Genomic DNA, 13,762 nt, shown 5'->3' with positions numbered 1-13,762 from the left:
ATGCACTTATTCCAAGAAAGTGGAATGTAATGAGGAAGTATTAATGCATAAAATAAGGAAAGGCAAAAGAGTGATGTTCCCTCTTTAGCTTTGTAGCTGTAAAATATTTTATATCCCAATATCATATACATTCCAAGTTACCTGAGTTTACACTTCGAGAGAAGTACCTGAAGCTAGGCCATAGGGTGGGCACTGTGCAACTGTGGTGGCCATTTTTTATTCATTTTTTTTTGCATTGTGTGTATTACAGAAGTTAGAAACATAAACACCTGGATCAATTGTAAACATAATCCTGAAGTACAGTATTTTCCATAGGACACAACACAGCAAGACATTTTCTATTCAGACAGGCAACTTTTTTATATATATATATAGAGCTTATTTATACTGCAGAATTTGAAACAGAACACAGGACACAGTACTAATCTGGTCAAACATACTATGAAATGCATAGTCTCCACTTAAGACGCTTAATGATATATGGATTCTGCAGGCATTACTGCTTTCTCACCAAAAATGCTGAATATGAATTCTGTCCCTGCCAGGAACAGTGCTGAGATATTTTTTCCGAATGCTGCTTAAGTACTCTGTGTTGTTTGGAAAGGTTGCCACCTCATGCAGATGTATCTGAACTACTCTCTCCTCAAGCCTTGTTTCAGGGCAGAGACCTGCTCCGCCGTGGCCTAGATTAACACGTAGCTCTGAGGAGAGGACTGGTCTTCAGTCTGAATTTCTTGCAAAAGCGGCTGCTGCTGCTGGGACGGTTGCTGTACTGGGACCTCTGTAGAGTCCACTGTGCTGGTGTCATCTGACAGAGATGAGAAAGAGACCCGAGACGAAAGCTGCTCAACAGTCAGGGTGCTCAAAGCTGTGCTTTGACCAGAGTTTGGAGAGTTTTTCAGCGTCAGGTCTGATGCGGGAAGGAGGGGGCCCAGAAGTTTTACAGGACAGAAAGCTGATCCGGTTGGGATGAAATTAACCTTGTTTTTGTCAGGACATGAAAAGAGAGGGGCTGAGACAGGCTGACGAGACCTACAACAAGAAAAAAGATTATATACCTGGCCAAACAAGGTGTTTTGTAAGTCATGAATTTTATGGTTCTACATGTTGCTAAAATGTGAATGATAAGGAATGGGATTAACTGGACAGAGGGGCAAACATCTTCCATATTGGTAGTCAGCCAACTGATCCACAGCATTAAAAATAGTACTGTCACAAAAATTACTTGATAGTTACTGGACAAACATGCAACTTCCAGCAGGAAAAATCTGCAGCACATATGCACATCAAAAAATGCCATGGTAATTTAGAATGGCACAAACTCTTCTTATTAAAAACAATGCAGCAACAACACAATTAGGCATATAAAATCCCTTTGAGAACTTCCATGATCTAAACTGCTCCTTTGCCATATGCCATAATTTGTCTGGAGGCTTCCTGCATGGCCCAACATCGCTCCTTCACCATCCAGCAGGCAATGATATGCTGTTAGAGCAAGAAGCATCCTCTCCTTAATTCTTACATCCACAGGAGCTGAGCATGCAACCTCGATAGCACATGCTCAAATACTGCTGAGTCTCAGGGAAAAAGACATGATGTCCAAGAGTTTAATTTCCAATTTCTTGCTCAGCAAATATACTGAGCAAGGTCTATGCCATAAGTATACCACCATCTACAACCACTTTACACACATTTCATTCCACTTAGTATGTTTTATACATACAAAAATGTAACCGATGCCTGAAACTGATGAAGAATTACAGCAAGGAGAGTTTTTGTTTTAAGCCACAAACATTTACAAAGTCGGTCAAAATATATGGGAAGAGGTTTATAAATGCTTAGGCAATTAGGTGTACCTTATCTTTTCTGCTTGGATTTTTGTTGCCTTTTATAAATGCACAAAAAGAGTTCAAGCATAAAAGACTCCATTTCCTCTTCAAACCAACGCGAACACTTCAACTTCTCTTCTGTACAAACACTAAGAATAGTTTGCTCCTGAAAAACTCATCAGCTGGAATAGTTTATTCATCTGCAGTTGAATAGGCTCAGTAAACAGGTTTACTGCTTTGCAGACACCAGCTGATACAAAAGGCATTACTTACGACATTTCCTCAAAGACCTTCACTCGCTCACATCCCTCTGGGGGCTCTCGTTTGAACATGTAGCTGTTGTTTGGTTTGGGAGATGAGGCATACTTGGGCAACGGTGAGCTACTCCCACTGTCTGAAAATTTAAAGCAGTTATATTACTAGAGATTGAGAATGCTTTTTAATTAAATTTGATTTCCAAACAAGATGCCTTTTTTCACAATTTAGCCACTATGCTGGTTTGCTTCTACCACAATCCTCCTTTTATTGCAGGCTATTTCTAACACCCTTGTACAGCACATTTCTTCTGAATAAAAGCTTCAATGCAGTGGCAATCTATCATGTAACAACACATAACAGGAAGATATTTTTATCTGGAACACTGCAACTGGAACAAAGCAGAGCTGTGATCCTGGAAACAAACACAGTCTTTATTATGTATTTCAAAAAACAAACAAACAAGGCAATATGCATAATACATGCAGAAGAATTACAAGTCGTAATGATAATACACCTTCTCACTGCATAAACACAGTTATTAAAAATATGCGTATGCAGCATGTATCTTATTTGAAAACATAATTCCTCACTGGAATATTGACCTTATTAGTCTCATGAATGGTTCAGAAGTTACAGAGAAACAAAGCATATTTGTAACATAGGTGATGATAATCTCATCATTACAACTCCCATCTGACTTGCTTCAAAATTGTGAAGCAGTTTTAGTGTCCAAAATTAAATTCCACAATTCAATTGTATTGCTACTGACTATATGAGACAGGTATTCCTCGTACCTCTAGCTGTCTATGTCTATTTTACTAGACACACTTGGCAGCAAAGGTGCGAAGACCTTGGACACTAGGCAATAGGCAGATTACTTTGCACTTCTTGGAAAATCCAAGAGAGAAGGCTCAGCTTTGGTAATGACAGAAGCACAAAAGTTTGAAAAAGTAAAACAATGAAAGGTTCACTTTAAACACTTCCTGAAAACAAGATATTTGATGCATTAAGGAAATAAAATAGGTATAAAACCAGGACATTAGCCTTCTATATTTTCAAAGAGCAACAACTATCTCAGGCTAGTATCAATGGCTCCCTATTCTCTGTTTGGGCTTTCAATTAAAAAAAATTAAAAAATAAAAAATGGATCCCCCAACATACAAACACACCTTTTTGGAAGAGAAATACCTTCTCCTGCTCTGGCTTCTTCTGAGTCTTTCCACCAATGTGGGGTACCTTAACATTTTAACTCAGATACCTTATTCTGCTGCCGTTCATGTGTACCTTTTCAGCAACTGTGGAAAACCAACCAAAGGTTCAAGCACTATGATCTAGATTCACTGAAGCATATAAGGTTGCCTTTAACAGCTTGCAAACAGTAACTACATAAATATTTGTATAACCATGATTCAAATACAAAGGCTGATCATCAGAGGTTTGAAACATCTCTGTTTCCCCTTCCAAGACACAAATCAACTAATATATCACACTTCCCTTTGGAGATTTACTCTGAAAGATGTAAGAGGAAAAAACAGTTGAAGTAAACCTCAGTACCTTATTGATTATTCAGCTCTTTCCTGCTGTAGAGTGAACCCAGTACATCTATGTACAGAATTTTAGGTGTTAACTTCACAAAGGCAGAAAAAGCTTAGAGACAATACAACTACTTGCCAAGCTGGGAGCACGATGGTCCTGCTGGCATCTTTCCACTGTTGGCCCACAAAGCTCATTCCAAGCACAGAAATCATTAACAGAACCCAGACAGTTTGTTTCCTCTTTCTAATATTTAAATTTGAAGATCCAAGTTTCTATTTAAAAATGTTGAGACACAGAATATGCTACTGTTCATTCCACCAAAGAGTGGAAAACTGTGGAGGTACATCCAAGGAAAGAATCAAAGTGAATTCAAAGTTAGTTCTTGGAAGATTTAGGGCCTTGTCTAGCCAGTTCAGTTTTCAATCAAGGGTTTGGTTTATTTAGCCCTGTCTGGCTTAAACTTTCTATATAACACAGCTGTTGAACACATAAAAAAAATTGTGTCATTTAACCATTCTGTTTCACTCTTTACCCTCCCTGCTTTTAAAGCTTACCAAGTTGCTAGCTTGTCATTTTGACCAAGCACACACCACACGACTATTTGAAAAATACGTGTGGTTCTTAGGAGGTTCACATATAGAAACCTGGTGTTGGTTCCACCCGCACAGCAGCAGGGTGAGAACGGAAGGGTACTGGGAAAATAGGCCACGTGTTGAAGTGGTAAGAAGTGGAATTTACTGCTTAAGTCAGTCTCCAGTTGTGTATCCTGTAAGCTCTTAAGTGCTCAACTGTCACATCATTAATCCTTAATGACACTGAAAATGTGTATTCTCAAACTGTGCTATTTACACATTTCATTTTACTGTCTCAGAGCTGCCACACGTGAGCCTTCACGGCAGAGGACACGTCTGCATCTTACACGCTGCCACCAGTAGGGTGTGCTCTGCTGGCATATGTCAACTAATCAAGTCTCACTAAGATGACAATGCCTGAAGATGAACAAACGCAACCTTTAAAGTGAGTTTTGTTACCACAACCACATAGCAGACAATATGGAGCCTTATTACTCAGAATTTCTATGCATAAATGTTCAAAATGGATATATTCTGTGATCTAGAAAATGTTTAAGATTGCAATTAACACTAAAAATACCATTTTAGACATAAGACTTAACAACACAAATTTTAGCTTGCATATATTACAATGAAAGAAGCAAGCTAAAAATTCATCTGTCAAACATTTTTTAAGTGACAAAACTTAAAAGAAATAACAAACTTTGCCTGTGAGTCTTGGGATTTGTTTTGATAGGTTCAAAATCACGACTGTTTGTTAAGACTAACCAAAGACTTCCCGTCCAATTTTCATGTTAAAAATTATGAATCAGATGCCCAACAGTATCTTCAGTTCATCTTCATGAACATGTTGCTTCTAACAGACTGCTAGCAAATTTTAAAAAATCAACCCCCCTGAAAAACAGGTTTTGCCATCACTATTTGCTATTTTGCTACCTATTTCTGTGTAAAAAAAAAAAACAAACCCAAATAAACAAACAAAAAACCCCACAAAAATCCAAACAAACAAAAAACAACAGAAAAAAAACCCAAACCAAACAAAAACAAAAAAACAACCCGAAATTTAATTTGCTTATACCTTAGGATGCCTTTGAACTTCACCTCTGTCGTAGCTGCTAACTATGCTATGTAGCACTCAGAATTAGTCTCATGGACCAGAGTATCATACGACAGACCAAGTGAAACAGGGAGCTTCAAGGCAGTCACTTACCTTGCAATAGGCTGATACTTGACGACAAGAACATAAAACCAGGTGCCATTAAAATATCCTCTCTGCACCAATCAATACCACTTGGTATCCCTACTCCATTCAGAGCAGTCTCGTAGGCCTTTTCTGAAATTTAGCTTTCACTTTCTTTTGAAAAATTCAATAGATTTAGCAGCTTCTTGCAGAAATGTAAACCAAATAGCATTCACAGTCCAAAGAGCAGCTGCGAGGGCCTCAGGCCAAAGCACAGCTTTGCACAAGAAATAAAAGATGCCTTAGAAATGTAAAGCAGTGCTGTGCCTGTACAGAGCACTGGCTCCTCTCACTGCTTATGTCTTGCAAAGTTCCAATTCAGCAACACTCCCACGAGCTGGTAATTACATTTTTAAATAGCAAAGCCAAGTTATTCCCGTAGAAAGGAAAAGAAAACCTCAACTTGAGAAAGGCAACAGAAAAAATATACTGGGTTTAAAATGTCCACATTTGGTTACACATATGTGTTTTTCAAAACTTAACAGGCCTCACAGCAAACTCCTGACAGTTTATTATAGCACCACAAAACCTTTAAAATAAAGGTATGAAAACTTGTTGAGTTTTGTTTTATAAAGCAGTTAACATCTACAACAGATATTACTAAATTGTCTCCCAAAACTTGCTACTTCCTTTACAGTTTCTACTCATCTCCTTAATTTATCTAGAATTTAAATGTTTTGAAGATAACATTTTATTCAGAAGTGGCCTGTATGCCCTTAATGATCTGGGAGTAAAAGGCAACTTTCTGACTACACTTTTACAATATCCGAATAAATTCCTTTCTATTAGAAAACAGCTATGCATTTTTATTGTTTCTGTCTTGTCCTTTCAGAATGAAGTGGTGATGATCAGTTTTAGCTTTTATCTTTCATAAGCATGGTGCTAAATATCTTAAACTAATTTTAAAATGCCATTACATTGACTTTACAAAGCTGGCTGCTTATCACCATCACCTGTACACTACTAAAGCAGACTTTTGATACAAAATTAGCATTAAAGCCAGTCTTAAAACCAAAATCCAGAGGTATCTACCAGTTGTGAAGTTCAGCAATAAATTTTACTCCAGTTAGATGTCCAAAAAATCCGAGACAGCAGATAAAACCCTTGAAAAGCATTAAGTAGGGTAGATGCACTATTTCAAACTGTCTTCACTCACTACTGCCAATGAAGCATCACTGAAAATCCCAGATATGGTGATAACTGAGTACTAACTGCAAAAGGAATTAATCTTTGCTTTTAACTTATATTTGTTAACAGGACATATATGAACAAATTCACCTATTCAAGATATTTCCCTGTGTGTTAGTCCTTCAGTGGACATCTCTGTAAATGACTCAGTCTTGACAACACACTGCAATTCACATTAATGACACAAGAAAAATGGGGGGGAGTGGGTAGTGAGCTAATCTCTCTTATTTTTGGAGCATGGCCAATTATCATATTGACCTAAGACTTTTACTTTGATGTGGTTAACTTACACACATGCGTGCACACACACACCCCCAGTTCAGGATTTGGCCAGGTGTATTTGTTTTTCACTACTTCCTTTTAAACCCAAGATGGGAAAGCACTACCTTTCAGAAATCAAGAAAAGCTATTATTTTTCCCGCTGCCTTCCCCAGTTACTTCCCAAATAACCTTAAGAATTATTAATAAGAGAATATTTACCAAAAAAGCTTAACCTTACTTATAATCTCAAAATCCTGCTGTCTCTAGCTCATTAATAAATCTATGCTATACCTTAAAACCTTTAATTTCCTCTGTGAAATTTACTACTCTTAGCATGCATATTTTACCCAAACCCTGCATCTCTCCAAACTAAAGTTTGTGTTTCCACCTAAAAAAAGACTTTGGTTTAGCTGACCAGAAGCCCAAGCATAATTTCATGAGTAAACAGCTGTCCAAAACAGTCTTTTTACAATGGTGCCTATAGTTCCATGCTATGTGTTCTGTCAGTAACTCTTAATTACTGGAACTCCAGTGTACTCCTTCTACAAAACCAAATGACATTTTACAGACTTTGAAAAAATTGCAGAATATTGACATGTAAACAAATTACTTTGAAATTTTGGGTTGTTATGCAATAAATACAGACAAATAATTACTCTCCACCAGATTATCCAAACTCCTATCTGAGCTCTTCACCAAATACCTTCAAGTGGAATATAAGAGTTCAGAAGCAGAGCACTTTTAAAAGCAGCCCAAAACTTCATCATCATTTTGATCAGCAAGTAATTCACCCATAATGAATACATAGCCTACCACAAACCTTCTTGAAACCCTTTTTAAACATAAAGATGTCACAATCTGAATTCTTCACATTAGAATCTTCATAAATAGTTAACACTGTTTGCTGTGCTCCTCTGACGTATTTATGGAAGATGTTTGTGAAGTTTCACAAACAAGAGGGAAAAAGATATGTAAACAAACAAAACCAATTTTAAGGTAAATCCTCAGTCTGTCCACAACAACCAAACAAAAACAAAAACTGATGTAATGAGTAAAATGAAGGTAGTTGTAAAAGCAGGACACCACATGCCTCCCCTAGGTAAAGGCAGGCCATTCTACTCTCACCTTTATCGCGGTCATAGAGTAAATCTTCTGTTGAGCAAGGACTCCCATCCTGAGATTCAGGAGGGCAAAAGGGAGAGACACATGGTGAGTGACTGCTGCAGCTGCTGCTGCGCTCCTGGACAGACGGAGTCTGAGTGTCAATGCTTCGTGTGCTGCTGCTCCGATAGTGAGCAGGTAATGGGGCCCTCCGACCATCAGGGATATCCAAAGGCTGCAAAAGAAACAAGCAGCTCAGGTTACAGAGGAAAGGTCCAGCTCCCAAGCACTGTCAGCCTGCAGCACTCATCACTGAAGTAATGAGACAAGACTTTAAGAACAGCAAACAAGCTGTTTTTGAAAGAACAACTTTCACACAAGAAAATAATGCAATGTACAAAGGACACAACAGACATGAATTATGCTGAATGCTGGGATAACCTGCAGCTGTTCCAAGCCAACTATATCCTTTTAATGCAAAGTTAACACCAGAACGCTCTTCAACACACATTTGTATTATGGTTTTAGATTTTTTGTGATTGTTTAAAAGAGAAAATAATTTTCAATAAAGGTCACTGCTATTACGAAGGAAAAACAAGTATCCTGACAAAGATCACACTTGGATAAAAGGGAAAGTAGAAAATGTCAAATACAATGGTATTCTATTGCCATAACAACCAACTGAATAACAATTACAAATTAAGCCATCCAGATTGTGCTGGTAAATCATAAATTCTCTAGCACACCTTTATGTTCCATCCTCCACTTCTGTAGTTACTTTTCCTTTGCAGTGGAAAATTAGCTTTATCACAAAGACAGCACTGCTTTAAATCTAAAGCACCAAATGAGAATTACAGGTTTGCTTAAAAGTGAAAGGGAAAAAATGCCTGCTAGATGTAAAAACAAAATACTATTCTCATTTCAGTGAGGATTCTATTTGAGCCACAGAGAAAACTTAGATGGTCTAGCCACAAAAGGAAGTATTTTTCCTTCTCACTTTAAGTGAACATTTTTATTTTATTGTTTTCCTCTTCCCTATATATTCCAAAACTGCAACAGCTCGTTCCAGAGCCTAAAATTCAACCCATCACTTTTGCTAGCAATGAGGACATGAAACCTATTGGCCATATATCACATTCTCCCCTTTTCAGCAGCAGTCTATTTGGAAAACCACCTCATTATTATACAGAGGTAGATGTAGCATAACAGGAAATTCATTTTCTTCCCATGAACATTCCAGTTAATACCATTTCACATTTCAATTAAGAGCAAAGAAACACACTATAAAGAAAACGTAACAGTTGGTACATCAAATGCTTAAAAGTTTAGGCACAGCTGTGTGGTCTGTTCCAATAGCACAGCTCAAATTGTATATGCGTTCCAACATGACTGTGTTGCTATTCCCATCAACCCCAACAGGCCATGACTCATTCCATGCACAAGACAGACCTGAAGCATTTTATCATTTGTTACACAGACAGAAGAGAGGTAGAGAACAAGACTGAAGCTGTAGAAAGAAAACAGTGTTATAATTAATGTAACAAAATACAAAACAAACAGAAAAACTGCTATGCAGAACAGTGGCTTTATCTGTACTTCTACCACAAATTTCTGGGAGAAGCCAGGAAGTCACCTGAGCCAGCCTCTCTCTTTTATGGGACCTTTTCTAGATGCCCAGTAAGACTGATCTGCAAATCTTCAGCACTCATAGATGCTGCCCTTTAAACTCCTAAAATGGCATGCAGTATCTTGAGTTACCTGAAGATTCACATTATAGAAGCCTGATGGATTTGTTTTCCCATCCATAAAGTGCCAATAGTACCATCTTTCTTCTCACACAGGTGAGATAAAAAGAGGAAAAATATTTCAGGCATACTCCCATTCTATAGAATCAAAAATGCAGGAAGAAATTCAGGTTTCTGACTTCAAAGCAAGGTTTAATTGTGAGAATTAAGACACATGTCTAATGAGGAGAAAACAAAACCACTAAAGGGCTGTTCAATGAGTGCATATCCTATGCTCCAGGTAACAGGTAAAGCGAGGACTGCAGGAAAGGAGAAAACCACCAGTAAGTGAAGACACCATGAAAGACTTCAGGATGAGAGATGTTCTTCCACACCTGGAGGAACAACATGGTCTTATGTAGCCAAGTCACATACTTCAACTTCCACTGAATTAAAATTCGAAGGACAAAAAGTTATCCATATTTTATACATGTCTATAAATATACACACAAGATGAAAAGGTTAAACATTTATCACCCTTTCCAAGTAAAATAACTTCTAAGGCATAGAAAAGGCCTGCACATATGCCAGATTACTGTGCTTATGTGTTTATCTTTCCCTGAATATTAAGTCCAGGTTTTGACAAGTGCAAAAAATTTCATGAAAACATCAACATAAAAATATCCAAAGTACTCCACTTTTTAAAAGCTTTATGTATTAAACTTGATCAACACATAAAAAAAAAAAAGTTACTTTCCATGAGTCATGCCTAAACTATTCTAAAAACTGAAGTCCTCCCAACCTTAGAACACAAGAAATAGGGTAACTAATTTGGTACAGCTGCTATTAGCTTTCACAATGCTCAATGCATGGAAAATAACTAGAAATTACTGCTTTCTATAGACTGGGTTTTGGGGTTTGCTTCTTTTTTGCTGGAGTGTTCAGTCATGTACTAACCTTATACTGACCACATTCTGACAGGACATCTGCCAACCCCTATAGGACAGTGTGTTCTTGGACAGTTATATACAACTGTCCTCTCCCTGAAAAGGTACGGAAACGCTCAATTTGACAGCAGCATGCATTTCTCACTACACTGTTAGAATTCACCACACTATTTTCAGTATTGATCTTTTCATTGGAAAAAAAACAACCCACAGTAACACCCTATTTAGTATCATCAGGAACGTTACTATGACATAATGTACCAACAGGAGCTTTCTTCACAAGGCTTACATCTCTTTCGGAGGCAACTTCAATCAATGCTTTTGATTTAAAAACTGTTCTCTAGATGAACACAAAGGCAGACATAGGAAAGTACTTCTTTCTTCTAGTGTCAATGAAGTCATTGATGCAATAGATAAGATGCAAGCGCAAAAAACTATAATATAACCTGGGAAGAAGCACTTGATAAAAAAGACTTTTCTGATGAAGGATATGATGATTTAAGTAAGGAACCTCTGCATTTCTGCAAATTAGAGGAACAGTCCTTTTATTACAGGATTAAGTCTTCTAATAGCTACATAAAACCATCTTGCATTCTATTTCTAGAAGCGTAAGGAGTCAAATAACAAACAAATTAATAATTTTACTTACATTGTAATAGTCCATCAAAATCGCTTCATTTCTAATCCACAGAATCACCACAGAATGGCTTGGGTTGAAAGGGACATTGAAGATTGTCTAGTTCCAACCCCCCTGCATGTGTAGGGACACCTTCCATTACACCAGGTTGCCCAAAGCTCCAACCTGGCCTTGAACACTTCTAGGGAGAAGGCATCCACAGCTTATCTGGGCAACCTATGTCAGTGTCTCACCACCTGCACAGTAAAGAATTTTCTTCCTAATACCTAATCTCCTCTCTTCCAGTTTGAAACTATTATCCCTCATCTGATCACACCCTGCCCTTCTAAACAATCCCTCTCCAGCTTTCTTGAAGGCCCCTTCAGGTACTGGAAAAACACTACAAGGTCTCCCTGAAGCCTTCTCTTCTCCAGTCCGAACAGCCCCAACTCTCTCAGCCTGTCCTCGTAGGAGAGGTGCTCCAGCCCTCGGATCATCTTTGTGGGACTCATCTGGACTTGTTCAATAGGTCCATGTCCTCCTTGTGTTGGGTACTCCATAATTGGACACAGTACTCCAGGTGGTGCCTCACCAGAGCTGAGCCTCCTTGACCTGCTGGCAATGTTTCTTTTGATGCAACCCAGGACACGGTTGGCTTTCTGGGCTGCAAGCACACATTGCCAGCTCATATGGAGCTTCTTGTCCACCACCACTTTCAAGTCCTTCTCCTCTGAACTGCTTCGATCCATTCTCCACCCAGCCTGTATTTATGCTTGGGATTGCCCCAACCCAGGTGGAGGATCTTGCACTTGGCCTTGTTGTACTTAGTACCATTTGCACAGGCCCAACTCTCAAGTCTGTCAAGGTTCCTCTGGATGACAACCCTTCTCTCTAACATGTTGGCCACATCACACAGCTTGGAGTCGTCAGCAAACTTGCTCAGGGTACACTTGATGCTCCTATCCATGTCATTGGTAAAGACATCAAAAAGCACTAGTGCCAATATCAACCCCTGAGGAATGCCACTCATCACTGATCTCCACTTGGACATCGAGCCATTGACTGCAACTCTTTAAGTGTGACCATCCAGCCAATTCCTTATCCACTGAGTGGTCTGTGTTTCCAATTTAGAGACAAGGATGTCATGCGGGACAGCACCAAATGCTTTGCACAAGTCTAGGTAGATGGCATCAGTTGCTCCTCCCTTATCCACCCATGCTGTAACACTGTCATAAAAGGCCACCAAATTTGTCAGGCACGATTTGCTCTTAGCAAAGCATACTTTCCAGAAGGACCTGCTCAATGATCTTCCAGGCACAGAAGTGCTGCAACTTGAAAGCATACTTTGTGTATACTTGAAAGATAGTTCCAGTCATATTTTTTTCCTAACAGGAGACCTATGAACATGTTCATGTCCTGCTACAGAGCACTTCTTATTATTTTCATAATGTATTCTGTAGGAGGGGACCTCTTACACCCCCACCCTACAATAAGTCCATCATCTTACTTTACCAAAGTCTCCAACATTTGTGTTGTGAAGGACAAATAACAAAAAAACAGGACAAATAACAAAAGCCTGGCAACTTCACAAGAAGCTGATTCTTATGGTGGGAACAGAGACACACTGTCACAATTTCCTGGAAAGCTAGTCAAGTTATAAAACAGAAAGGAAAATATATCCAGGATCTTTGAACATATGCATTAGGAAATGAATTAAAGTGTATTAATAAATCTGAGGAGAAAGAGATGATCAAGAAGTAACAACACAAAAGAGCCAACTTTAACTTTGTTTTATGAAAGAAAAAAGAGAACACCTTCAGCTAACTAAGAAAGACAAATTATATTTAAAATTAGACACATACAAGGCTAAACTGGAAAGAATTAAGTAATCAGAATGTTTCCACCACTTACAAATCAAGTGGTCTTTATGGTCTCGAGTGGTCTTTATGGTCAATTAGAGTATTAAAAGGTAATGCCATGACATTACGGCATCATCAACTACCTTTGTGAAACATGAAAATAAAGCTAATGTCTACAATAATGATTTTTACTTGTATAAGTAAATGTACTTTTACAAGTACAATTTCTCTTATCAATAAAATATTATTAAAAAAGAGGAATTTTTCAAAGAATTAGCAGAATTAAGTCAACATGACAGAAGACAAAAGACATTTTAAATCAATTTATACATTTTTTAAGAAGCAGGGTTACAGAAATTCAAGTTAGCAAAAGGGAAAACAAAGTATGTTACATCATACCCTACAAAACCTAAAAACAGGTCTAAAAAATAGATTAAGTTAATTTGTGTATCTGAGGACTAAGCAAAAAGTATGAAGCTGGGAGGAAAGTTTCATTCATTACCCATTTTAACTGGCTGCTAAACTAAAAAAGCGACTAAATTAATATCCATAAAACTCTCCATAAAACTACCTTAACATTATTTTTGTCCTATATATCACTTAGTCTGATTTAAATACATGAATTAAGAAA

General features: G+C 37.9%; 1 protein-coding gene across 1 annotated transcript in view; it reads right to left on the bottom strand.

Annotated features, from left to right (window-relative positions):
- Window positions 1-214: 214 nt before the first annotated feature.
- The window catches only part of GLCCI1 (glucocorticoid induced transcript 1), a 50,946-nt gene continuing 37,398 nt past the window's right edge, over window positions 215-13,762 (bottom strand). The window contains exons 6-8 of the mRNA XM_009994924.1: window positions 8,010-8,220; window positions 2,103-2,223; window positions 215-1,032 (exon numbers count right to left, since the gene is read on the bottom strand). Coding sequence (XP_009993226.1) covers window positions 684-1,032; window positions 2,103-2,223; window positions 8,010-8,220 — 681 coding nt within the window. The 3' untranslated portion in view covers window positions 215-683. The remainder of the gene's footprint in view (window positions 1,033-2,102; window positions 2,224-8,009; window positions 8,221-13,762) is intronic.

Source organism: Chaetura pelagica, unplaced genomic scaffold, assembly GCF_000747805.2.
Source record: "Chaetura pelagica isolate M959 unplaced genomic scaffold, ChaPel_1.0 scaffold12, whole genome shotgun sequence".
NCBI lineage: Eukaryota > Metazoa > Chordata > Aves > Apodiformes > Apodidae > Chaetura > Chaetura pelagica.
This window is presented reverse-complemented; position numbering and strand designations above follow the sequence as displayed.